Source organism: Corvus brachyrhynchos, unplaced genomic scaffold (genome assembly GCF_000691975.1).
Source record: "Corvus brachyrhynchos isolate BGI_N302 unplaced genomic scaffold, ASM69197v1 scaffold83, whole genome shotgun sequence".
In the NCBI taxonomy this organism is placed as follows: Eukaryota; Metazoa; Chordata; class Aves; order Passeriformes; family Corvidae; genus Corvus; species Corvus brachyrhynchos.
This window is the reverse complement of record NW_008238464.1, coordinates 2980710-3005038: the sequence shown is the minus strand read 5'-3', so window position 1 is coordinate 3005038 and position 24329 is coordinate 2980710. Positions and strand designations below refer to the sequence as shown.

At 38.5% G+C, this 24329-nt stretch overlaps 1 protein-coding gene across 4 annotated transcripts; it reads right to left on the bottom strand.

The window, feature by feature from the left end:
* Window positions 1–723: 723 nt before the first annotated feature.
* On the bottom strand, window positions 724–22538 carry IL1RL1 (interleukin 1 receptor like 1). 4 transcript variants are annotated; one of them, XM_008635826.2, is made up of 12 exons: window positions 22204–22291; window positions 19299–19388; window positions 18347–18422; window positions 15930–16131; window positions 15493–15661; window positions 15248–15410; window positions 13028–13096; window positions 11037–11169; window positions 10787–10944; window positions 6546–6689; window positions 4403–4561; window positions 724–2356 (listed from the first exon to the last, which is right to left on the bottom strand). In XM_008635826.2, exons 3-12 carry the CDS (start codon window positions 18411–18413, stop codon window positions 2010–2012), a joined length of 1611 nt encoding a protein of 536 aa, XP_008634048.1. In that variant the 5' UTR covers window positions 18414–18422; window positions 19299–19388; window positions 22204–22291; the 3' UTR covers window positions 724–2009. The 4 variants fall into 4 exon arrangements, 3 of the variants coding, with proteins under 3 accessions (XP_008634048.1, XP_017592645.1, XP_017592646.1); XR_001862911.1 differs by lacking the exons at window positions 18347–18422; window positions 19299–19388 and adding an exon at window positions 3527–3710 and having other exon boundaries at window positions 2284–2356; window positions 22204–22538; XM_017737156.1 differs by lacking the exons at window positions 18347–18422; window positions 19299–19388 and having other exon boundaries at window positions 22204–22523.
* Between the last annotated feature and the right edge of the window lie 1791 nt (window positions 22539–24329).

The window sequence follows — 24329 nt, the reverse complement described above, 5'->3', positions numbered from 1 at the left end:
TCAAAACAGTATTGTTCAGGGGGGTAAAAACCCTTCAAAACAGGCAGAGAAATATTCTCTGCACTCTGGGTTCCTACAATTTTCCTCTTTTTTTTTCTGGGCTGACCACAAAACTTGAAAAAAAGTAGCATCACCACAAGAGCCATGTAGTGAGTTTGTTTTTCACCACAATGACTACACTGACTACAGAAGTTAATGACACATCAGTATGTTTCAGAGTGATTTGGCTCATTGCTGATCCCATGCACTTCCTCACTGTACCTTCTCCTCACCTCTTTCCAGCTTAAAATTCATCCCAGGCTTCTCGTTTCCCAGATTCTCACTTGTCATCCTTTCTTGTTCATTACATGCCCAGGACTCAAACCATATTAAAAACTTATCCTGTGATAATCTTGGAGGTGAATATTCTGTCTTGCTCAGAAGCTTATGTGAAAAATCTTCATAGTTTATAGCAACAGGCTTTCCTGTTTTTACTATGCCTTAGTGTTAGTATTCTCTCTGTGAGAAGAAATGGTACTGTAGGAATAAACCAAGTCTCACACTGGCATGAATCCATTTTGTGGAGCCTCCCCAGAGACAGTAAGGTTTATCCAGAGGTATGTTTAGGAACAGGACCCAACACTGCACAAAATCTAATGAGGCAATAACAAAATGCAACATTAAATGCTTTATAGTTGTGGTGAAGTGAGTGATGAGTGAATGAACACTTGAAAATATAACTCATTAGTGAAAAACTGTCTAGGTTGCCATAGATCTTTTAATTGAATGCTGAAAAATATCTATACATATATTTTATGCACATTTTTTCTATTCCAAATAGCTCTCCATAAGTCTGAAGATCAATATTCAATAAAAACTTACAGCAAAAGAAAAGAACTTGCCTGTTCTGTAATCCTGGACTGGGTAACAATAAGTGTTCTGCATCTAATTTTCACTTTTTAAGTCCGTTCTGTAGCAAGTCTAAAGCTGAAAACTAAGCCTTCTCTGACAGTAAGAATTTCCTGGGTTTGAAAAGCTAAAAAGATTAAAGTTTGCAGGGATACCTGTACTAGAATACATCTTGTTCATACTACCCTGAACCAGAAGGAGATTTGGCTCTGACCTTTACATCTAAGGTTATTTCCTATCAGAAGAAAGTATAACTACACATGAGGCCAAAGCATGGAAAAAAGGTGGATATTTCTTGTTATAAAAAAGCACTACAATTTTTTCAGTAGCTTAAAGGAGTGCTATCAGTGTACCAAAATCCTAAATTTTAATATGTTATTTCTATCTGGAGATAATAATTAGAGTAACAGCATGGTTATTGTACCCGAAAGATTTAAAATCTCCCCTTTGTGAGAGACTCAATTTAATAGATATATAAAATATTTTAAAATGCATATAAAATACCTACATATATTAGTGCATTTATTTCCCTTAAAACTGCATATTTTAATGCTGTATTCATATCAGTCTCAAAAGAGCCTTTAGTGAGACATCCATACTAAGAAAAAATAAAATTTCATCTTGTGAGTATCACTATTGAATCAAAAAGGAATAAGTGTCAGGGAAAAAAGTTAACAAAAGCATAGCATTATACTTTCTAGTTGCAAAATACACATTATACTTTCTAGTCAAATAATACAGAAGGCATTTATATTTTATCAACTGCATTATAAAGGTGAAGTAAACCTGCAAGGCATTCAGTTATTCACAATCATAACTTTCTGTTATATATAACTATATATAGAAATAGTATAGGTACATTTGGTTTCCTGTGACATGTTCTCCCCAAAATCTAGAATTTTTTCTTTACAGAACTCTCACACCATACTATAAAATTTTCCCTCAGTTTCCTAGACCTCTTCCATCAATTTGCCTTACCATTACTCAATTGAAGGACTGAAAAAGAAGTTCAATAAACACAGCCAGACTTCCAGACCGTAGAATCACATACCTTCTGAAAGGAAAAACAGTTGTGGGCTTGTAGTCCATCCTAATAGTTCAGCACTGTTTTCCAAGACTGTTCACCTGGTGTTAGCCGATTGTGAGGACCTGCGTGTCAGTGGCATATGGTACCTCACCTGTTTCCAGAACTTAGAACTGGGGGACTGGGGGTGCACTGTGTGCTCCTCTTTCCATTTGATGGTACCTTGCTGCTTAATAATAAACCTAAGAGATTCCTGAAGATTCCCATAAGTCCCAATTGTCTCCATTTCCAGAAGGATCACCTTTGTGTCATTTTGAATGAGGGCATTGTATAAAGCAATGTGTTGATCATAAGCATCTTCTTTTGAATGAATCAGCTGGTGTGTTAGCAGGATGATCAGCCGTCTGCTCTTCTGCATCCTCTTCTCAATTGCACTGGCTGCATCTAGCAACGTACAATGTGTTATTCCTTTTTAAATTCCTTTGTGATTGGAAACTCCATTTTCATTGCTTTGTAACCAGAAATAACTTCTATCTCACTTCAGTCTGGTACAGTTTATTTATTAGAAAAAGACTTTATCCCCTAAACCGCTCCAAAAGACAAAAAAACACCAACCAACCAAAGGAGATGGGGCAGGGGGAGAAAAAAGCAAAAAGCCCAAAACATACAGCTTTCATTTCAAATGTTTTCTTTGGCTGAAAAATTATTATTTTCACTGCTTTTAAGTATTGTTAGGAATTTCTAGTCCAGTGACCTAGGTCAAGTTCAGTAGATCTGACTGTATCAAATTTGTGTTTGATCAACAGCCTCCATGTAAGGAATCATGTTGTGCCAAGTTTAATGCCTTAGAGATGACCTTACAATACTTACGAAAACTAGTCATTAGGAGACTTTTGGGTGACTTGCTTCTAAGAGGCTTATTTACAGGTGGGGTTAGAGTTAATTACAATTAATTGTCCTGAGTTATCGTGTGCTAATTTATATGCTAATCTGTGCATTATGTTGGTCTTCACCCTGCAGGGGTAGATCAAGAACTGCAGGGCATCTGTGTGTCAGCACAGCTGAAGGTGTTTGAAATACCCACTCCCATATTAGGGACAGCTGATAAATGCCACTGTCACTGTGATGTTGGAGGTGCTGAACGTCGGAAGCTCAAGAGCCAGTGTGCTATGGAAGAAACTTCTGGGCCAGCTTGGAAATCTCCACATCAAGCCTCTGGGAGCTGCTTTTCTCAGTGACCTGCTGGGATGTCTATGGGAGGTAGACTGTAAATGAATGCCTGTCCAGTGAAACACTCATCCCAGTTATAAGAGGTTCTGATGGTCTGTATGCTGAAAGCTGGAGTTGTTTTGGTGGGAACATGTGATGCTGGGCCAAAAGAAAAGAAGTGGTGGCCCAGCTGAGGAAATTCTATGCAACAATTATTTAACAAACCAACTGATTTGCACATGCATCAGCCAGCTCCATATGTACCCTCTTCTCCTTTGCTGGGGCATGCCAGACCACTACAAGTGGTGTAAGTTTTTGCCATTGACAGTTTTGTGAGCTACAGTTAGTTCCTTGTGCTGGATCTGGGAATGCTCTGGCTCAACAATTTTTGCAACTTTTCTTTACCTTAATTTTTCCCAAGGCCAGGCAGCCCTTTCACAACTTTCCAGAACAGAAGGGCATCAAAGATCTCAGCTCAGGTCAGATGAATGACACCTGGCCCAATGCAGATGATTTCAAGAAATGGTAAACAGAAAATGCACCAGCTTAGACTTCATGCCTGCTCACTGACAGAGAGAAAAGATGTGGTCTACAGAAGAACAAGAGCACAAGATAAACAGACAAATCAGCTCTGGAGGAAAGCAGATAGCACCTAGATTACAGCAATCATATGCAATAATGTGAAGGGTGTCTATATGGAAATTAGCCCAGATTAAATAACATGATTTCATCCTGAAAGACAAGAAAGCAGGTATAAAGCATACCAATTCTCTCCTGAACTAATGCTGGGAATTGTGTGAAGGGAAAATAGAACATGTCAGTGAAAAGAAGCTGAACTTCCTGCGACTCTAATGCCCTCACAAAAGGTTGAGAACTCCCAGGTGATAGCAGCAAACATATTTCCTCAATGCAGTTTGTGGGTTTCTCCTCTTCCTTGTCTTGTAGACAGCTAAGCCAACTCATGCACAGTTTGGTTGTGGCTTTGCCCAGATAATGGCTGTGCAGAGTTAGACTTTCCAAAGAGTAACTGTATATTTAGAAGAGTCACACTCAGGGTCATATTTCCTGCACATGCCAAGATGATAAGAAGTCTGTGCCCCTTCCTTGTAGTTTGCTTTGCCTTGCATCACCTAGCCTGAAAGAGCAGACAGATGGCTGCTGAGGAGATGAGCATCAAGGTCAGGGATGTAAAGTGACCTCTTATATACCTAAAAGGGATTAGAATCACAATTTGGTCAAGCTTGGCAAGTAATTCAGTGTATTATCAGATCTGAAACATACCTTCTCCAGGACATATATCTCTCCCATAAATACACAGTTTATATCCACATTTATCTTCTAGAATATCTGGCATGATTTGGTAAACAAAATATTCCACAAAATTAGCTTCACTGGTGTGGGTTTTGGGGTAGATAACATACGCATCATATATCTTCCCATCTGTAAAGCAAAACAAGAAGAAGGAGTGTTGTGCTAATATGAATTAGAGCTGTCTATTGCAAAAAGTAGGAGAGAAATAAAAATATTAATTACTGATAGAGATCTAAGAAGAAGTTCTGGCCAATCTGAATAATGTATATCATCCAGTACATGTTTGAAAACTAAAGACTGTGTATATTTGGTGTTTTCCATGCTCAATTGTTTTGTCCTGTGTGTTTGTAGCTTTGGAGAACCTGACCTTTGTATTGTGAAGGCTGTATCCCAAAGAATGTGGAGTAAGATTTCAGTTGATTTATGTGTATTAGCATGATACAGCGATGAAGCTCAGCATTTGTTATTTCACTGATACAATATGCTATTAACAGGCTTTGTCTCTCAGGACAAGATATTCCATTTAAATTCTTCCGTCATGAAGAAATGATTCATCATTCCCACAACATATCATACTCCTGAGTGAAAACCCCATTACTTAGGAAAAAATCTTAGAGTCAGAACAAAGCACAAAGTTAAATATTTATTTCATTCTTTGCTTCAGGTCTCTCAATTAAGTTTTCCATTACAGCATTTTTATTCTAATCCCAAATGTTTCTTTCTTTCCAGGGGAGATAGCCATATCCTTTCTTTTGGGGCTGAGGTTGTTGCTCAAACCATCCTAACAAAAGATCCTGTGAGGAGCAGCTGAGGGAGCTGGGGTTATCTAGTCTGGAGGAGGCTCAGGGCTGACCTTATTGCTCTCCATAACCACCTGAAAGGCGGCTGTAGCCAGGTGGGGGTCCGCCTCTTCTCCCAGGCAACCAGCTGTGACCGATAGGTAAAACTCTGCCTGTTGGTCACAACCAGCGACAGGACAAAAGGACATAATGCCAAACTGTACCAGGGGAGGTTTAGGTCGGACATTAGAAAGAATTTCTTCATAGAAAAGATGATTAGGCATTGGAAGGGGCTGCCCAGGGTGGTGTTGGAGTCACCATCCCTGGAGGTGTTTAAGGAAAGGATGGTTGTGGCACTGAGTGCCATGGTCTAGCTGACATGATGATGTTTGGTCATAGGTTGGACTCGATTATCTCAGAGGTCCTCACTGATTCTGTGAATCTGTGATTTTGTGATTCTGCAATAATAATGAAATGTCCATTTCCAGAGTCTGATTCATTTCATCCTAAAATATACTTAAATGGAAACTGCCCTAAAAAGCATACTTCTTTCCTCTTTAAAGAGAAGTAACTAGATCAGCTGCAGATATCTACCAGGCAGACATGTGTGGTAAGAGCCAGCTTCAGATTTAAATATTGTCCATTTAGCTGGATTTGGTCCCTTAAAAATATGTACCTCATCATGTCATTAGGCACTGCCTGCCCTTCAGCTGCCCCCTGAAGAGGGGTTCAGGTCTCACTTAAGCCATAAGGCAGCACCAACTGCTTACAGTTAGACAGCTCAACCCAGCCACAGATCTCCAGGTTTCATGCCTATGAAGAAAAATTGCATGTGTGCACCTTGATCGCAATTAAATTTAGATGTCTGAATTCCATCAATAAAGTTAGGAGGGATGTATTCCTCCAGAAATATCTTCCACACTATTGGTATTTTTCTTTTTGGCCTATAAAAACTGTATTGCTCTAACATGTGCCTTTAACATGTCAGCCAGCAGGTTTGTTCCTTTGCTTTAGAAAGCACATAGCAAGTACAGTTAATAGCACGGTAAATCAGATTTTCAATGCTCAATATTTTATGGCAAATCTTTTCATTTAAAAAACTACAAAACTAGGACTGAATCCCTCTTTTATGCAATTCAGCACTACAGAAACCAGGAAGCAAGGGAATGTAAAGCAACTGCAGAGCTATGTATGACTTCTCCTTACTAAAGGCATAAGAAAGAGAGGAATCAGGTTCAGGAGCCCTGAGTTAGTAAGCAGCTATCAAATAAATTACTTTCTCTATAATTTGTCATTTTACTTTTTTTAAACTTTCTTTCTCAAATATTACTTACCATCCTTGACTGAGTCGGGCTGGAATATCTCCCGATACAACAGGACAATATCAGCTCGGAGAGACTGGTAAAGTATAACTGAGATTGCTATTGCACCTAGCAGAACTAGAGATCCTGCAATCAGGAGGACAGTAGGAAGAACCTCTGCAAAGTAGAGGAATATGTTGTTAGCAACAGAGAAGTTAACCTGTGTGCTGAAGCTTTAGCCTCGTATTTTTATTTCTATTACAGCTTTCGGGAGCTCAAAACAGAGATGACAAAGCTTTTCCCTTCCGCAGCTGGCACAGCCAACACATAGACCTCTAAACTAGAAGCATATTATACAGTATATAATTAGTATTCACTTCATTGAATCCAGACCTACTTACACTAACAACTACAGCTGACAATGATGTTTAAGTATTTTGTAACTTTTTAAAACTGGTAATAACACAACCATTTTGTAAGACATCTAAGCCTACGCATGGAAATCATGTGTCTACAAAAGGACAAGTGGAGGCTTCTGGCATGATTGCACAAACAGGGTACAAAAAGCATGTGCAAGTAATGAAATCTGAAAGATAAGATCTAAGATGACACTAGACAAGCAAGAAAACAGAACATGTCCTGGTCACAAAAATAAAATAAACTATGCTGAAGTCAGATGATGTTCTCTCATGCTTTTTCCTTTCAAGAGGGTCAAGGAGCATATAATAGCAATGATGAGTAAGAAAAATTGGGAAAGAAAGGAGCCACCCACCTTAGTTCCAGTTTCATGGAATTAGTTCCACTAGTTTTAAGAGCTTAGTTCCAGCTCATGGAAGAGCTTTAGAATCTGACCACCTTTACCTCAGAGATGAAGACTTATCAAGGATAGATTAAGTCTAGATATATGGATGACATTTTTTACACTGAGAGTGGTAAAACACTGGAACAGATTGCCCAGAGAAACTGTGGATGCCCCATTCCTGTAAATGTTCCAGAATAGCTTGGATGGGGTGCTGAGAAATTTGGTCTAGTGGAAAGTGTGCCTGAGAAATTCTGCAGAAAAGGTATATAAATGAGGAGTTTACAAGTACATTTTCCCTTTCCTCTGGTAGGATGAAAGGTAAATTTAACATGATTTTCACATTCTTTACATTTATTTCTTTGGCATTTAAAGGGAGAAAGAAATAAAAAAACTTTGTGATGAAGCTTACCTCACCAGAACTAGACCGGGGGAAACACCTTCCAATAAGGTTGGGCAAGAAAACAACCAGTTCCTTCTGAAGCAAAGTTTGGCCATATTTTTACCACTGTCACATGATGCCTACAAAGGAACTTCATCCTTGTGGACCCCTTCAAATTTTATTATTTGATCCGTTTTCCTGGTCAATACACACACACGCACACAAAATAAGGAAACCCCTTCCACTACCCAGTGGGTATGACTCAAGCATCAGAGTTTGAGGTTGTTTCTTACTGATGCATTTGTCGACAGTGTGCTCATCGTAACATTACAATTACTGGTGTATTGCATGAAGTGTCTATAAACATCTAGAGAGGAAACCTGTTCCAACACCAACTTCTGCAATTACGAACTTAAAAAACACTGTTTCTATTTGGGGTTACACTGATTAGACCAAGGCTGGAAAAGAAGTGACATGCCTATGCAGTTTGTAACATGTCAGACAAGAGCCCCACAGAGGTGCTTCCTGGACGAGCAGGTTTGATTCCCAGTAATGCTGGCTTAACCTCTCATTTCTCTGGAATAAATTAGCCTAACATTCGCTAATTTAATTCGCTCGTGAGCATTCGGCACAATGGGGGCAAGTGCCACAAGCCCCTGAACAAGGTTGAATAGATCCTGTTGTTTCATTTGACTTTACTGCATCATTTAGCAGCTGAGTTCATGAGTAAGCCATCTTCTATTTATATTCAAGAGCAATGGGAATACAGAACTAACAGCTCACAAAGAATAATATTGGAAAGGCCGGAGAAAACATGTCAGAAAGCAACTTCCTGACAAATTCCAGAAGAGCAGCAGTTTTTTCTGTATTCTCTGGCTTCTAAGCTGGATGCACTTCCAGAGATTGAAGGCAGAGATCTGGGTCTAGGGTTCCTGTCCACATCAGTCTACCAAATATGAGCCAAAAGCTTAGCTTTAGCATTAAACATCTTTGACAAAGAATAGAGCTGATGCTTTGGGCTGAACTTTATCTCTGCTTTGAATGACTGTAAAAAAAACATTAATGAGATAGTAACTAGCAGACACAAGTTGTACTGAGGGAAACACTAAGGAGCAATCCATATTTGGAAAAAAAATATGGAAAAAATAATTTTTCCTATTAAAAACAAACACACAAAACACAAAAAAGAAGGAGTGTGCACATCTTCATTACACATTTACAAGATGAGAGGCACAAGAAAATCCTATAGCATTTTTATTATTCTCAGAGACAAGTGGCATTGCTTTAGTATAAATATTGCTCAGCTGTGTGAGGAGTGAGTGAAGAAAACTAAAGTAGAGCACAGCCACTTCTGGACATAGCATTGCTGACACCAACAGTGCTGAGGAGCAGACGCAGACATCTTGTCAACAGCAGCAACAAGGACAAGGGCACAGATATCCATACAAAAAGGGCAGCAATGAAAGCAGGGTCACAGTCAAGAGCTTTCATGAACATTTACTGAAGACCTATGAATAAAAAACAAAATAAGATTTGACTATAACAGAAATCAGATTCAATGATTCATAGGATGAATACAGAATATGCTATATGGTCTCCTTCATCTAGTCTGTAATACAGGGCCAGTCAGGGACTTGTATTGTTGAACTAGTGAGCAGACACTGTTACTCAGTTTCCTTCCCTCTCATTGCAAGTACACTCCCACACTCAGGTACTTCAGTGCAGAGGTGGTGTGCTTCCAGCTTCCTGAGTGAAGCTGCACTCAAACTTGCCTATCCAACCAAAACACTTCCTGCCACCTTCCTGCTGGGTGCTATTCTGCTGTTACAATTCACCTATGTCCCTTCCAGTCCAGGCTACAGGAAGGAAATATGTCTAGGCTTTGAAGTCGTGATCCTGTAGAACATCATGAGCAGTCGAGAATATGGCAGGACATGGATGTGTGCACATCCTGTGATCACAGTACACCTCATTTTACTCTTCCCACCACTCTCTTATAGAAAACCAATCCCTATTAAAGGCCTTGACATTTCTTTTCAAAGTCCTCTAGAAAAGAGAGTAGTTTTAGATTAGATATTAGGAAGAGATTCTTTACTGTGAGGGTGGTGAGGCACTGGAACAGATTGTCCAGAAGCTGTGGATGCCCCATCCCTGGCAGTGTTTGAGGCTAGGTTGGATGGAGCTCTGAGCAACCTGGTGTAGTGAAAGGTGCCCCTGCCCTTGGCAAGGGGTTTGTGACTAAATGATCTTTAAGGTCCCTTCCAACCCAAACCATTCTATGATTCCACGATTCCTGGTGGTTCAGCATATCTGAAGGGATGAAAAAGGAAACCATTGATCACAGCTTCTTCTTTTGCCTTCACAGGCAAAATAGCATTTTCTGATTCAGGAGTGTTGGCAATAATGCTTAGGGATCTGGCTATCCCTATTAGAAAAGAAAATTCCCATATGAGCAAAGATTATCCCTGTCCCTATCATTTACTGCCCTGGATTTTCCTTCTCTTTCAAGTACTATTAGAAAACCAGGAATTTAAAACAAAACCAAGGAAATGCCTTTGAAGTGCTACTCGCATCTCTGCGTGGCACCAAGTGAACACAGCAGCACTCATAGCAGATAAAGAGAGATTTTGAAGAGGTAAGTCACACAACATTCAGTCAAAAAAAAGGCACAACAGTGGATGCAGTATAGTAAGAAAGGCAAACAAACTGGCAAACCAGCAGCTGAAACACTTGTTTTTAAAGTTTGCCTATTTTCTGTCATGGTTTTACACCAGAAAAAATATTTGATTTGTCGCAGTGGACAAATATCCTAGAAACAAGATAGTCTTATCACAGGGCTGATACAGTCATGGGTATTTAATCTTTCACTGATACTCTTTGAATAACGTCCCCCTTTCTCCCCAACAGAATTTACCCCAAGGACTCAGCCACAAGAATTTTGCAACTGGCTTGAACATGTAGGGAAGAAGCAGGCTGGTTTTGCTTCTTATGAACTGAAACTTTTTTACTGTCTGAAACAAATAATAAAATAAACTCACCAACATATTTCAAACTGAGTGCAAAGTGTAAAGGATCAAAATGAAAAAGTCCTACCCGCAGATTGCACTTTGAGTCGTAATGTCACCGTGACTCTTGTGTTGTACATTGTGTTCAATGCTATACATGTGAAATTTGACTGCAGATCCTCTTTTTTTACTTCAGTTATATTCAAAGTAGTCTCTTCATAGTATTCTTGCTCACGTCCTTCAAAACTAACAGAAAGAGAAAGAGCTGGTACCATTGGTTTTAATGGCTAGGCACAGTTTGCTTAGAAGAAAAATTAATCTGTGTTATATGCACTTACAAATGAGTTTCTTCATGAAATCTATAAAAAACAAGGCTTTTCACTGGGATGTTATTCACATCCCATCTGACAGCAGCCAGTGGCTGGTTCTTAATCCCCAGGCGGGCCTGACATTTCAGAGACAAAACAGCACCTAATCAAGATACAGAGATATAAACATTCCTTGATGAAAAACATGATTTTATTTTCCTCATAACATCTTTTTCTACAAATCTTCATACAACTTGTGAGTTTTGTCATAACAATTTTGACATATTTTTTCTGAACTACTGCTGACAGAATGGTACATAGAAGAGACAAAAAGAAATAGTAAAATGAATTTTTCAACAACAGATCTAATAACACACCAAGGATTACAAAAGTAATTATTTATATTTATTATTATGAAGGCAACGTACCCTCTACTTGTGATGCTTGACACATGTAATCAGCTATTGAGGAACATAGAAAAAATATGCTGGTTGACAAATGTACAGAGAAATAACCTAATTAAATTTCAATATCTATTATCTTGCATAAGACTTTTAGTGCTGCCTTATCTTGGATTTTATTCAAGCTGGACAAAAGTAAAGTAAACCAGTCCAAGCAAAACTAAAGCAGGAAATTACTTATCAAATATTTCCCATTAGGAAATATTTATTCCAAAGTAAGGGTCACCATCGCACTGAAAGAAGGTAAAATTAAAACATGTTAAATTGTTTCCACGTAAGTCTGCATCTAAGCAAGTCTTAGATAATATCAAATCTTATGGTTAGATCATGAATTGGTATTAGGGACCATGGAGAAATCCCTTCAGTTTTGCAAACAGGAGACAATAGAACCAGTACAGCAAGTGGGTTTTAAATAAAGTGAATTTTCTCCATGTAAGCAGTGCCAGAGTGACAGGCAGAGCTCACAGAGCACTAGGCACTGACCATCTTACTAGAGAAAGCTTGTCCTGGAGCAGAGACGATCTCATTTCTGAGTGACAGAACAACTGGGGGAAAGAGGAAAAAATGAATGGGAATGTCAGTCAACACGGCAAGCCTCTGAGCCCCAGCACATGGCACAGAGAGGGCTGTGGACCCCTGTAGTATCTGCTACCAGAGCAGTCTTGGTGTAGGACAGAAACAGTGGAGTGGTAGTTAAAATCCTTTATGTCACTGGCCCAGCTTCATCCCACTTGCCCTGGGAGACAGGCATCCTGGATTATCTATTTAGATTTCACATGGGTTCAGTCTCTTGCTGGAGAGTTCCACCTTTCTCCACTGACTACAGAAAAACCCCAGACAACTCTCACTCCTACCGGAAACACCTTGTCCTGATGGTGCAAGTCACCCAGAATGAATCTGAATCTCTGAGAACATCTACAGCCCTAAACAGAAGGGAGCCAGGAGCAAGCTCTACATCATGGGCTGTCCAACTGTCTACACCTAAGTTCACTGCTTGGTCCTGTCCAGCCCTCCCAGTATCTTCCAAGCAGTCTGGTCTGATTGCTGCTAGCCAACACGGATATGGGACAGGCAGTGCTCCTCAGCCTCAAGGCCAGCAACCAGTTCCTTGCTCTCCTTCATTCCTCAAGAGACACAGCCACTGCTCCACATGGGGACTGAAAGTAACAAGGAGTAGCTCTAGTCACAAGAACCATCCATCCTTCCCTCTTAGGAGTACCATCAAGCATTTTCGAGGGATTTAGCTACAGCCTTCTTTGAAGTGGATGGAAGCTGTCACCTTTCAGCTGAGATGTAATGATTCACTCTGTGAATAATCCTAGTCTATCCCAGTGAGAGTAGAACAGGTTATTTAAATCTCCTTAAACTTCACTTAATACCTAAACAACCCATCAGTTATATCTAAATTCACATCCCTGGGCCTGGAGTGAGTTAAATCTGGTAAATATTATGAGGCAAACCTGTGTGGAAAGTTCCATCATTACATCTTCTTGAAGATACCCATGTTGGCTAAACCATTACAAAATGTTAATTTAAAAACAAATTAAAATTTGTACTCACCAAGCTCTGCTTCTATTACATCTTCATTCTTTGGAAATATGATTTGAGGTGGTAGAGGTGAGTATTTTGCTTTAGAAATTTAAGAGGAAAAAAGCACATATTAGAAAGTTGTGAAAATGCGTTTTGTAAGATGAGGTTTGTAATCTGTACACAAGACAGAATTGCAAACTAACAGTGTTTCACATACCTATAGGGATCATCTGGCTTTATTCCTACAACCAAATATTTCTGGGGAGTATGTACATGTTAATATTTTCAGTATTTTCTCCCCATTTATTTAATTTTTACCTGTGTACATAGAAAGTAAGGAAAAAAAACAGTCTTTGAAGTACTGTTTTAGCTGCTGGGGGGGGTGGGGAGCAAATGCTTCTATAGGCTTGTGTGTTTTCTCAGCTGTTTTGGCGGTTTTTTTAAGAGACATTTGAGAAATTACTCACATCCATTATATGAAATAGCTAATATGTACTTTTATGCAGTGTCCTAACTCCAAACACATTGCTTACTAACCTTTTCCTCATTAAGCTTCTCCATCTCAAGGCATCTCTGTGAAACCCATATTTCCCTAAAAAATCTGCAGGAACCCATTTCAGTTCCTGCTTCCCAGACTGACTGGATATGATAAAAATAGAAGTCAGGAGAGAGCCAGTAACCTCCTGGCTATCTGACTATGCCAAGTTCTTAGCTGCCAGCATTCAGAGGCAGAAAGTCCTCTGAATCAGTGTGGATCTGCAAGGCAACAGGAATGTATATCATAGTTCTCTAGTATTAACAAAACATAACAGCTCCACTCATCAGTATACTAATTTTAAGGTCTGATAAAAACTCAAAGTTGTCATTAAGTACTTTGAATTTAGCAAAACCTGGAGCAGACATGCCAGACCCAGACCAGATTTCACATGTTATGTTGCAATCTCTTCTTTCTGCAAGGACTTCCAAAGAAAGTTAGATAAACTTCAAGCTCAAGATCTGCCTGGATGTAACAAAGGCTTTTGTAAACTTGAATGTCTTTGGGCCAAATAATAACCAGAAATTTTTGTTGCAACCCAGGATGAACAATATTCCAGACCAGTCAGAGAAGCTTTGATGGAAGTACATTTAAACAAAAATTGTTAGCCAGAACAGTATCACATGGAGCATGATCATGTAGAGCAATAGGTAGAAAAGGAGGAAAGACACATTTCCCAGCTACTGAACTAGGCCTCTGCTCAAATCTCTCTTCTGTCCAGCTCAGAATAATCAGAGCAAACTCTGCTACTGACATCTGGACACAGCAGCAAAAACAGCAGTCAACACCCCAAATCTGCATTCTGCCCATAGGTTGTGTGCCTCCCCAGAGCAAAAAAGCCTGATATTCAGTCTGTAAACTAACATTACTTCTTAAAACCAAACTAACTAACTAACTAACTAACTGAACAACAACAAAACAACCATGCAAGCCAAACTCAAGCCCTCCACCACCGCCCAAGAAAAGGTCTTTCTGATTTTTTTTTACTGATCTGATTGCAGAACTGAAGATGCATTTTGAAGTTTTGCAAGTTGATGCAATCTGATACTGCCAATCACTGGGTGCCCTACCCCAGACCACCATCCAAATACAAAGCCTCCCTGAGGAGACTGCATCCCAGAGGCAGCCCAAAGTCCACACACCTTAGTCATATTGGCCATGCTCAAAATTACAGAGACATAGTAATCACTGGGCTATATATATCTTGTTCATTTTGTCTCATTCAAGACAAATCTAAAAGTGTTTTCAGTCCTACTATCAAATAAATGTTAGATAGTTGAGATGGACCAAGAGGCATTAAGTTGTAGGCCATCAACACATGACTTACCTAGTGACCACCAGATAATCCTCCCTAGCTACAAGTTGTGCTGCCCTCAACAAAACAGAAAGCAGAGCATTGTAGCATCTCTCTGAGGAGATCCTTCATTTCAGAAATGTGCTACCAAAGAACTCTGCCAACCACAGAACCAGAACAAGAGTCATTAGGATCTTTTAAACAAAAAACTGAATGTGACCAGGTCTGACTTTACCCCATCTTGCTCTATTTGGATGGCCATCCACAAAATTCATCTAATAAAGCTGATCTAAACCTTAAGTAAGATGATAAAACAAACCAAACAAAACTCCTTTTTTCCTTAATGTACAAAAGGAGTTTCCTCTGCTCTGAGTTGACATTAGTCTTTTTATCTTAGCAAGATGCAGAATTACTGTCTTACCCTCACTTATGAAAATTCTTGTTGCTGATACATTAAATACATTTCCTTTATGGGTATAAATAAATTGACAAGTATAGTAACCATCATCCTCCTTTCTTGGGTTCTCAATATAAATATATTTTTCTTTCTCGAAGTATCTCTGTTCTTGAAGAGGTTTGCAGTCCTGGAAAAGAAAAATTTATTTGGTTGCAAAGAGATTTTCACAGTATTCTGGCCTACACTGGTACTATCAGGGTTTTATTTACCTTGTACCACTGGATGATAGTAGCATTCTTATAGTTATCAATGGTAGGACAAACAATTTTTCCTCTTCCAGTGTCATTTGGGTAACGAATCTGACTTGGGAAACATTCTCCTGGCTTGTATGAATGCACTTGCACACTCATGTTGTATGATTTTGTACGATTACTTGAACTTTAAAAATGGGATAAGGTATGTCAGTGATTGCATTTTTATATGGAATATATTAATATTTATAATAAATGCGAGTCATTTTATAAACATATGAATGATTATAGTATTCAGTTACAGATTCATTTTAATGATCTGCCATAAGAAATAGCAGTCGCAGGGTGAAAACTTATGAAAAAAGGCATCTTTTCCACAAATAATATTTAAAATATATTATTAAAATATATATTCTTGCCAGTCTTACACCTTCCACTTTCCATGCAGCACTTACAAATGTGTTACACAAGTGTAGTTTCCAGAATCCTCTCTCGAAGTTGGCAGAAACCAAAGAAATCGTTCTATGGAAAACACTCGTGATCCCTCCTCTTCTGCAGGAATTATTTTGTTAGTATCCAGGTGATACCAGGTGACTTTCATAGACGAACTCCATTTGGGACATTTTATAACTAAAGCCTCACCTTCCATAGAATCAACTGCAAATGAACAAAAGATTAACATCTCAGATAAATCTGTCCACTGAGACAGAGAACTTGGCACTCCTGGATCAGTAAGCCAGTCATGTGCCTCCACCTTCCTTGGGCTTTCAGAGATGATACATAGCAAGCTTATTTTCACTAGATTGTTTTTCAATAAAAATTTTGTTTACCTTGAGTTATGGAGCCATTTTTTTTCCAAAAACAGTAATCAATGTGGGGGGCACAAACAATCAGACAAGAAAACAAATCCCTAGATTCTAAGCAGACAAACACTAAAAAGCAAGAGAATTTAATTGAAAAAATAATGATTTCTTACAATGAGCTTATTATGTAAGTATTTGTCTAAAATGATGTTTTTATTCAAAACACGAATTAAAACACAAAGAAAAATACTGGCTTTAATGTAGTTATCTTTCCTTACTTCTGTATAATGAATACTTATTTATACAATAGATAAGTGCTTTTGTTCTGCCTTTTTAATACAGAAAAAGAAAATTGATTTTTCTTTTCTTGGGAAAAAAAAAACATAGGAGGAAGTCTGTAGATTAGATCCTGAGGGGGGAAAAAAAAAAGAATAAAATAAAACCACAAAGGAACATCTTCTCTCTGAAGTTCATGGAAATGGGGTGGGAAAAAATGAAAACAATGTAACAGCCTGAAAGGAAGAATCTGATAAGAAGATGGGAAGGTGAAAAGATGCCAGAAATAATTAAGAGACAAATAAGAAGCTTAGAAAAATAAACTACATATTCTCACAGACAAGAAAATTTGGGAGTGAGACAATAAATTTTTTAATTTTTTTTTAACTGAGTATACTTCTACTTTTGAATACTGAAATTGGTCCAGAGAAACTAGAATCAAGCAATTTTGACAAATATTTAAGTGCTCAGGTACCTGAATATTGTACTGGCTTCAGAAAATGAACACTAATCTGAAAGTTAAATTGCATTCTGAGAAAAGAAAGATGAGAGTATGAGCAAGGATGGTGACGGGACAAAGATGGAGATTGGCAGAGGAACTGCAGTAGATAAAGGAGCATCAAAATGAGATTAGATAACCAAACAGTGAACCAAAATAGACAGTATCTATCAAAAATGACACTCTATGGTAGAGTTGCCACCAGCTGGCTTTAGACATGTAGGTGCACAAATCAGGTGAGTCTCTCTACATGAACATTTCTGCTCTGGTTCTTTCTAAAGTGATCCATCTCCATTGATATTAAGCATCATCTCACTTACTAATTTGGGCACCTAAATTAGCCACATGAGGTTTGAGTAACCCCAACCCCATCATTTTAACAGTTTTCCCACCCACAAGCCTTGCAAAGACAGTGGGACATATCAGGGGAGTCAGAAAAGGCAGCATTGCCCCACCAAAGGTGGAACACACTGGAAATACAGCTTTCTTTGGGGAAAAATAGTGTGGAGAGGGAAGACATAGAAAAAGAAAGGCCTCATCTAAACTCAATGATATCAGTGAAAATCATCTTCAAATTCTTCAGCAGAATATGGCATCTTAATAAATCTAATTTGCTTGAATCTTAGCATTCAAGCATTCATATGGTAAAATTGACAATATGGAGAAATATTTAGAGATCGTATCTTACAGAATTTTTTAGACAAAACAGCATCTCAGCTAGAGAAGTACATGAGTGCTGTGAAACACTGTGTCACTGGTCAGCATTATATAGCTGAGACAGTAGAGCTGTCCCACCAGAAAGAGTTTACTGTTCTGAACATACCCTGTGTGCAGGGGAAACATTATTTTTGCACTGCATTTTTCACCCCCAAATTTGGGACATTAAAGAGCATTTCTATGGAACACAGCAGCCATTTACACCCCTGATTCAGCAGGGTACATATGCATGTGCACTGTTCAGTGTAATTGAAGCATGCTCGTGGAATTTGTGCCCAGCTGGGACCTGGAGCACCACCTACTCTCAAATTCTTTCAAGAAGACCCTTTTCTTTCTGCTTGCAGAGGTGCCAGGTGGCAGAAGTAGAACCTAGACCTGCTGTCATAGAAATGGATAGTGCTTGGTGCATTTTAATATGCAGAGAAAACACATCAAAAGCTAGTTTTTAAGGTCTGATTTCTGGCTTGAGATGAACTCACTAATTTTAGGCTTAAAAATAAAACCACCAATTTGGAAACAGCCTACGCATTTCTACAGAACAAACCTTACCAGAAAATATTTTTAAAACGTGACTTACATGTTTCAGATGTCATGGAAACCGAGAGGAAGGTAGATAGGATGATCAAATCTATATGGCCCATCATATTTCTAAACTAAGAAGAAAAACATTGATGTCATAGAATATACTCTGACTGCATCAGTAATGCTGTATCAATGTACATCAGAAAATTGAACAGAAAATTATATCATACAGTGATAAAGTGCATCATGTGAGCTGCTCTGTACAGTGTGTGTGTGTGTACATAGCAGTGGTTTTACAGTTTGAGGTGATGTTATTTGTTCTATCATCACTGAAACTACAGTTATGACAGTTTAGTGAGAGTCGGGGAATTACTCTGCTGTGGTGCTCCTCAGGCAGAAGACTCTTTTAGCTTGCTTGCTTTTTTTTGGTATTCTCTTCACAGTCAAGCACAGAAAAACTATACCACAACTTAGAAAAGAACAGATCCTGGGTTTAAAAATATTTTTGAATATTAAAAATATAAAAATACATATAAAATACATGAAAATATTATAATGTTTTTGAATTAAGGTTACATTCTATCAATTGCTTAGGTGCATTATACTTTTTTGTCTTTTTGTGAACAGGGAGTTATCTTTAGTGACAGCTTCTCTAGGTAAGAATTTAGCAGTAAGAGCAAAACCAGGTGAGTGTTGTAAACAATGCTAAACTGAAGGGGAGCTGAAGAGATGGACTGGAAAGGTAGGTAAAGGAGCATATCTTGTACTCATATAACAGCAGTAGGGCAGATCCTGCATCTCACTGATGTTTTCATTTGTGTGTAACTGATATGCACCAGCTGTAATTTACACCTCATGGTGTGGCCCAAGACCTCTCCAGCAAACCCCTTTATTAAAAAAGCTGACCATTTGATCATGGGCATTAAGTTGACCTAACCCAGGCATATCTCAGGAGACAGCAGGCGTGCAATCCAGCTATACTACATAGCTGTAAGCATTCTACTTACCAACAAAAAGCCTTGAATGCAGTTCTTCACTGCAGATCACAGAGCAGTGGGTTCTATTGTCGTGTCTGAGTAAGCAGCAGTCACAGGGTACTACAGGCAGTAGAAGGGAACTACATTTTATCTTGCAGATAGTGAGCACAAGGGGAGTAGTGAAAAACAGGCAAGCAGTGTAAATACTGTCATCACACTTACTGCAAGGAATTTTTATTTCAGTGCCAAAAGCTTTCAGACTAAATAAACGTTGAAAAGCCTTATCAAGTCCTATGTTTTTGCCAAGTCTGAAATGCAGAGCAAACTCAGTTTTGAGCTTTCAGAAATATCATCGGCTTTATACTAATATAGGAAGTTTCTTCTTTTAGAAGGTTTAATAATATTCAAGGGATTATACTTAAACTCTGAAAAAACAATAACAAAACTTAGTGTTGGAAGACAAAAGCGTGAGAATTTAATTGTAGGTATTGTGCAGGGATATTCATGAATCACAAGAAAGATGAGGTTTAGACCAAAAAAAGCAGCATCTCAGCATTAATGTCACAGTAAAACCGATGCCATGCCTTTTGCAGGAAGCGAGTGACCAGTCAGGAGCTCCAAGAAATATTATGTGTGAGGAGCTACTTGCTTTCATTATTGCTGGAGAAAAGCACCACATACAAGCACAAATCTATTCTTTAATTTTACAGAAACCTTAGGCCAGGTGAACAGATTTTGAAAGAGTACTTTTCAACACTAACATCAGGAGTTTTGCCCTGGAAGGAATGAACAAGGTGGCCCAGAAAAGGTTAGTGAGTGACCTGGGACTGGACAGACCTTTTAGGAGAGGAAGATAGTCACAAAACAGCACACAATGAAATTCACAGCATCAGCACAGAAAAGCATTCATCTTTGTTCACCATTTCGAGTATGAGGCTTATTCCTAGAATTTATTTCTAACACTATCAGGGAGCAAAAATATCCAGAGTATTCCTTCTCTACTAGAATCCTTTTCCCACCAACTGTTTGGGTTTGTTCCAGGAACTTATTTGCCTCCAACAAGGTATGCCAGCAGTTATATTAACTGCCCTTCTATTTTTAGAGCTATTTTGTTTAAGTGAGTGATACCTCAGCAAGATGACAAAAAATAAAGTGATTGATTTTTAAAGAAAAATCATTTCATAGACTAAGTTTGGAGTCTTTCTGAAATTAGTTATTTCCTCATCTGATATTTTATTTGTGTGTGTTTATTATTAATAGCCACAAGTAATACCACTGTTGGAGACACTGGCAAATCCCTTATTGCCAGTGCTATTGCAGCCCTAGAAATGGAAGGCTGTGTTTACCAGAAAGTTGCAAGAAGACGTGCTTTCACTATTTTTGAGATAGAACTTTGTCCAGGAAGGGAGACAGCCAGTTACTTGGTTTCACCAACTTTTCTAACAAGCACCAGAAGGATTCAGGAGTAAGAAACTCATCATTTCCTATCCCCATACTTGCCAGTTGTTGCAGCTAGCCTTCTGTTTACTGAAAAAATATGTCTTTGAGAGACCTTACACATACTGGGCTGCCAGCCCGCACCAAAAGAATGTAAAATATTTGAGCTGAGATGCTCCCCAACAAATTTGATGATCGCTCTGTTGATTTTCTCTCCATTTTTAAGTTGCTGTGTACTGGCTGCAGTTCAAGTAGAGTTTGGAGGCTGTGTGTGTGAATATGTACAATATGCAGGGCTCTAATTAAAGCAGAATATTCCCTGAAAATCAAAAGAGCTCATGCAATTTAAAAAGCAAAGTGATTCTGTTTTCATTTTCTGAAGTCAGCAGCAAACACTGAATTACCTCAATATGAACTGAAGCAGAAGTTGCAGTTCTAGACAGAAAATAGCAAGAGAAGGGCTGGTTCTATAGTGCCTTACAGCTTCTTCCTATAGCTTAGAATGACTACATGGTACGAGTGTAAACCTAAGCTCTGTAAATGAAAACTTTAGTGTGGTGCTGAAAAAACACTAGATCCAAAATTTGGGATAACTACCCTAGTATGTCAAAATGCAGTTCCTAATTGTCCAGTGTCAAAGGAAGGTGAGGGAAGGGGGAACCCACTATGTATGTTTCAGAAGCAGCAGTCTGTGGGGGTTAACTCATTGCTTCTCCAAAGGCAACTGTGTTAGTAACATATTTCTGATTTTCTTTCCAAAAAATGTATTTGCCAACAAAATGTTTATAACATTGTTTATATAAGTGACAAACATTATCTTGCATGCTAACAAAACTTGGAAATACCTAAAGAAAAATCTTAAGATTTTTCTACCTAAAATCTTAAGACTTTACAATGTAAACATACCATGAAAGAGCAGTTTTGTGAGATTTCTTTACTAATATATACAACCTATACACATTTTGAAAGTGATTTTCATTCTTCTAGCAAACAAAAAAATCCATTCTGACTGAAAACATCCTATTAAAATTGCAACAGTAAAACTGAACTTATCCCTTGTGAACTAACATTCACAAGAGTTAACAATTACACTAGTTACAGATGTAGGTGTAAAATTTAGGAAGTTCAGTATTAAATCATTGAAATTCTAGAAGTGATATACACATTATTCTTAAAAAATATTTTGAAGCAAAAAAATACATAAATATGCTAAACTCTGAAAAATAAATTGCACAGTAAAGGTTTTCTGTGTCTTTGACTAATTAGTAAAACCATATGCCAGGAAACTGATGGCAAAATCCATTTCTAAATACACTTCACTAGAAGGTAAATTTTTGTGTTAGTCCCAACACTGTTTGTCTATCATAGAAGCATAACCACTCTTTCAATCTAATATTATTTCTTGAGACAAAGAAGCACATAAGTGAACTGAAATAAACTTTCTTATCAAATACTTCAATTATTTCTGGTTAAATGACAATATAAAAATTTGACCTACCATCCGGAAAATTCAAAAAGCAGAGGAGTGGCTCGTTCTCTGTGGATGGGTCTTTTGCAGCGATTTCTCTGCTTGGTTTGTACCAGATATTACTGTGAGCTCTTTTTATCTGGCTTGGAGAGTTCATATCTGTAGCAGTAAGATACACAGCTTCATTCTGAGGCACCTCCCACTGAATAGAGCAGAACACGCAAATTACTGTAGCAATTTACTTTAAGTACCTATCAGAGATAGTATCTCATAGTTCCAATTCATCTCATAGTTCCAAAACAATCTTTTACCACTTGCATAGGTTTTCCTTTCATTGCAAATTGTTCCTTTTTAGCACAATTATGGTGCAATAAATATTCTGGCTGGGGCGGACAGAGATACTCAGATGGCAGAAGGCACTTTGAAACAGATTTTGCTTGAAAACAAGTAACAGCTTTGCCTGGCCTAATCAAGCAGCAGCTCCCTGAGAACAGCTTGAAAAGTCTCTGGAGAATCAGGAACAGTTTTCAGTGAAGGAAAGTGCTTCACTGAAGCTAAGCTGATCAAAGAAGGTGCTGAAAAAACAGTTATCTGCACCAACAGCTAAATTAAGTCTCTGAGGGAAAGATTTATTCTATGGTCATTCAAACTTTTATTTTCCTTCCCTGGCAGAGTTGTGAATACCATTTGTCCCTTCCAGTATTCCTGGGACTCTACTGTCAGCATGCAACAACTCCAATTCAAAAAGATGTAGCAATTATATGCCAGTATGCAAAATCTTACCTATGTCACACCCATGGTCTCCCCAGTTCTTGGTGCAGCACTTCCTTCGAAGTGGTCTGGGGGTTGCACTTCCCATATGACAAAGAAAATGCAAAAGAACTAAAAAAACTAAGCCAAACAACCTGCAACAATGAAATCCCACAATGTTTTGGTCAAACAGTTCAGACCCCTTCAAAAGCTCACAAATTACTCCCTGCTCAAGATTGTGAGGTTTCATCAGAATCAAGGTCTTCCTCGTTTCCTGATGTGAGAGACTGCGGTGAAAATTCTGGAGTAACCATCTGCATTCAGTGGTGTGTTCAATATCCTCTAACCACAATATGTCAGGTTCATCTAGGGAAAGGTTAAATATATTGAGGTAAAGCTAACTTCAATTGCCTGGACACATAAAAGGTTATTCTATCATAAACTCCACTGAAACTTAGATCAGAGGTGCTCATACCTCAGAAGAGCCCTTAATCCTGGAGTCTGTTTCCCATGCCCAGGTTGTTCCCAGATCATGGTGCAGGTGGAAAACTGAGCTCCTGGCTAAAGAAGATAGTGCCAGATGAGCAAAAGCTATTCTGCAGCTTTCATAAGAAACTAAAATCAGTGCTGAATGCCTTGTAACTTTGGGCCCATCTTCCAAAACAAAGTCCTACTGATAAGTACAGAGAAAAATGAGCTTACAGAAATACGTCAAGAGATTTTTTTGAGGAGTTAATTTCTCCCTTGGCAGCCTGTATGCATAGCACTACAGCAAGCAAGGGAGTCTTCTGTTCTCAAAGCAAAGAGATCAAGAGGTAATGGGTTTGAACTGAAGCAGGGGATAGATAAGCAAGACTGCAGAAAAACCTTTTAAAAGGTAAGGTAGTGAAGCACTGGAAATTTGCTGGTAACTTAGTGCAGCTGCCACTCAGTGTTTAAGAAAAAATTTAGTACTGGTATCATGAATGAATGTTGATGGCTCCACAGGTCCTTACTAGCGCTAGAAGTCAATGATCCAGAGATTCAGCCATTGGTGATTCAAAGACTAGTTTTGGCACAGCATGAGTGTATGAACTTAACTCTATTGTGTTGGCAAAATTACTCCTAGGCTGTGAAAAATATGCAAGCTAAAGCCACACAAGATACAAAAAGTGAAAACCCAGATTGCATGAAGTTACTGACATCTTAAGAGTTCAAGCATGCAAGAGAAAAAATGATGACATGAAAAAAGATAAAGTCCAAAGATAAAAAGCAGAGATAGGGAAACAGAAATTCAGCACCATCAGAGTTCACTTTACTCCAATAAGCAGTGCTTAGCCTAGTAGCACATTAGCCCTGCTTGCCTACTACCTAATTTTGTTAGCCAGGAAATATTTGCTGGGTACAATTTTTGCATCCTCCTTACA

Excerpts from the sequence above, each read along its gene's own strand:
- IL1RL1 (XM_017737156.1), bottom strand. The coding sequence starts at position 22,330 with ATGAACTCTCCAAGCCAGATAAAAAGAGCTCACAGTAATATCTGGTAC. Across the intron at positions 11,170-13,027 it reads TGTAATAGAAGCAGAGCTTG|GTGCTGTTTTGTCTCTGAAA; the intron begins GTGAGTACAAAT and ends TATCTTGATTAG. Across the intron at positions 10,945-11,036 it reads TTTCATGAAGAAACTCATTT|TTTTGAAGGACGTGAGCAAG; the intron begins GTAAGTGCATAT and ends TCTTTCTGTTAG.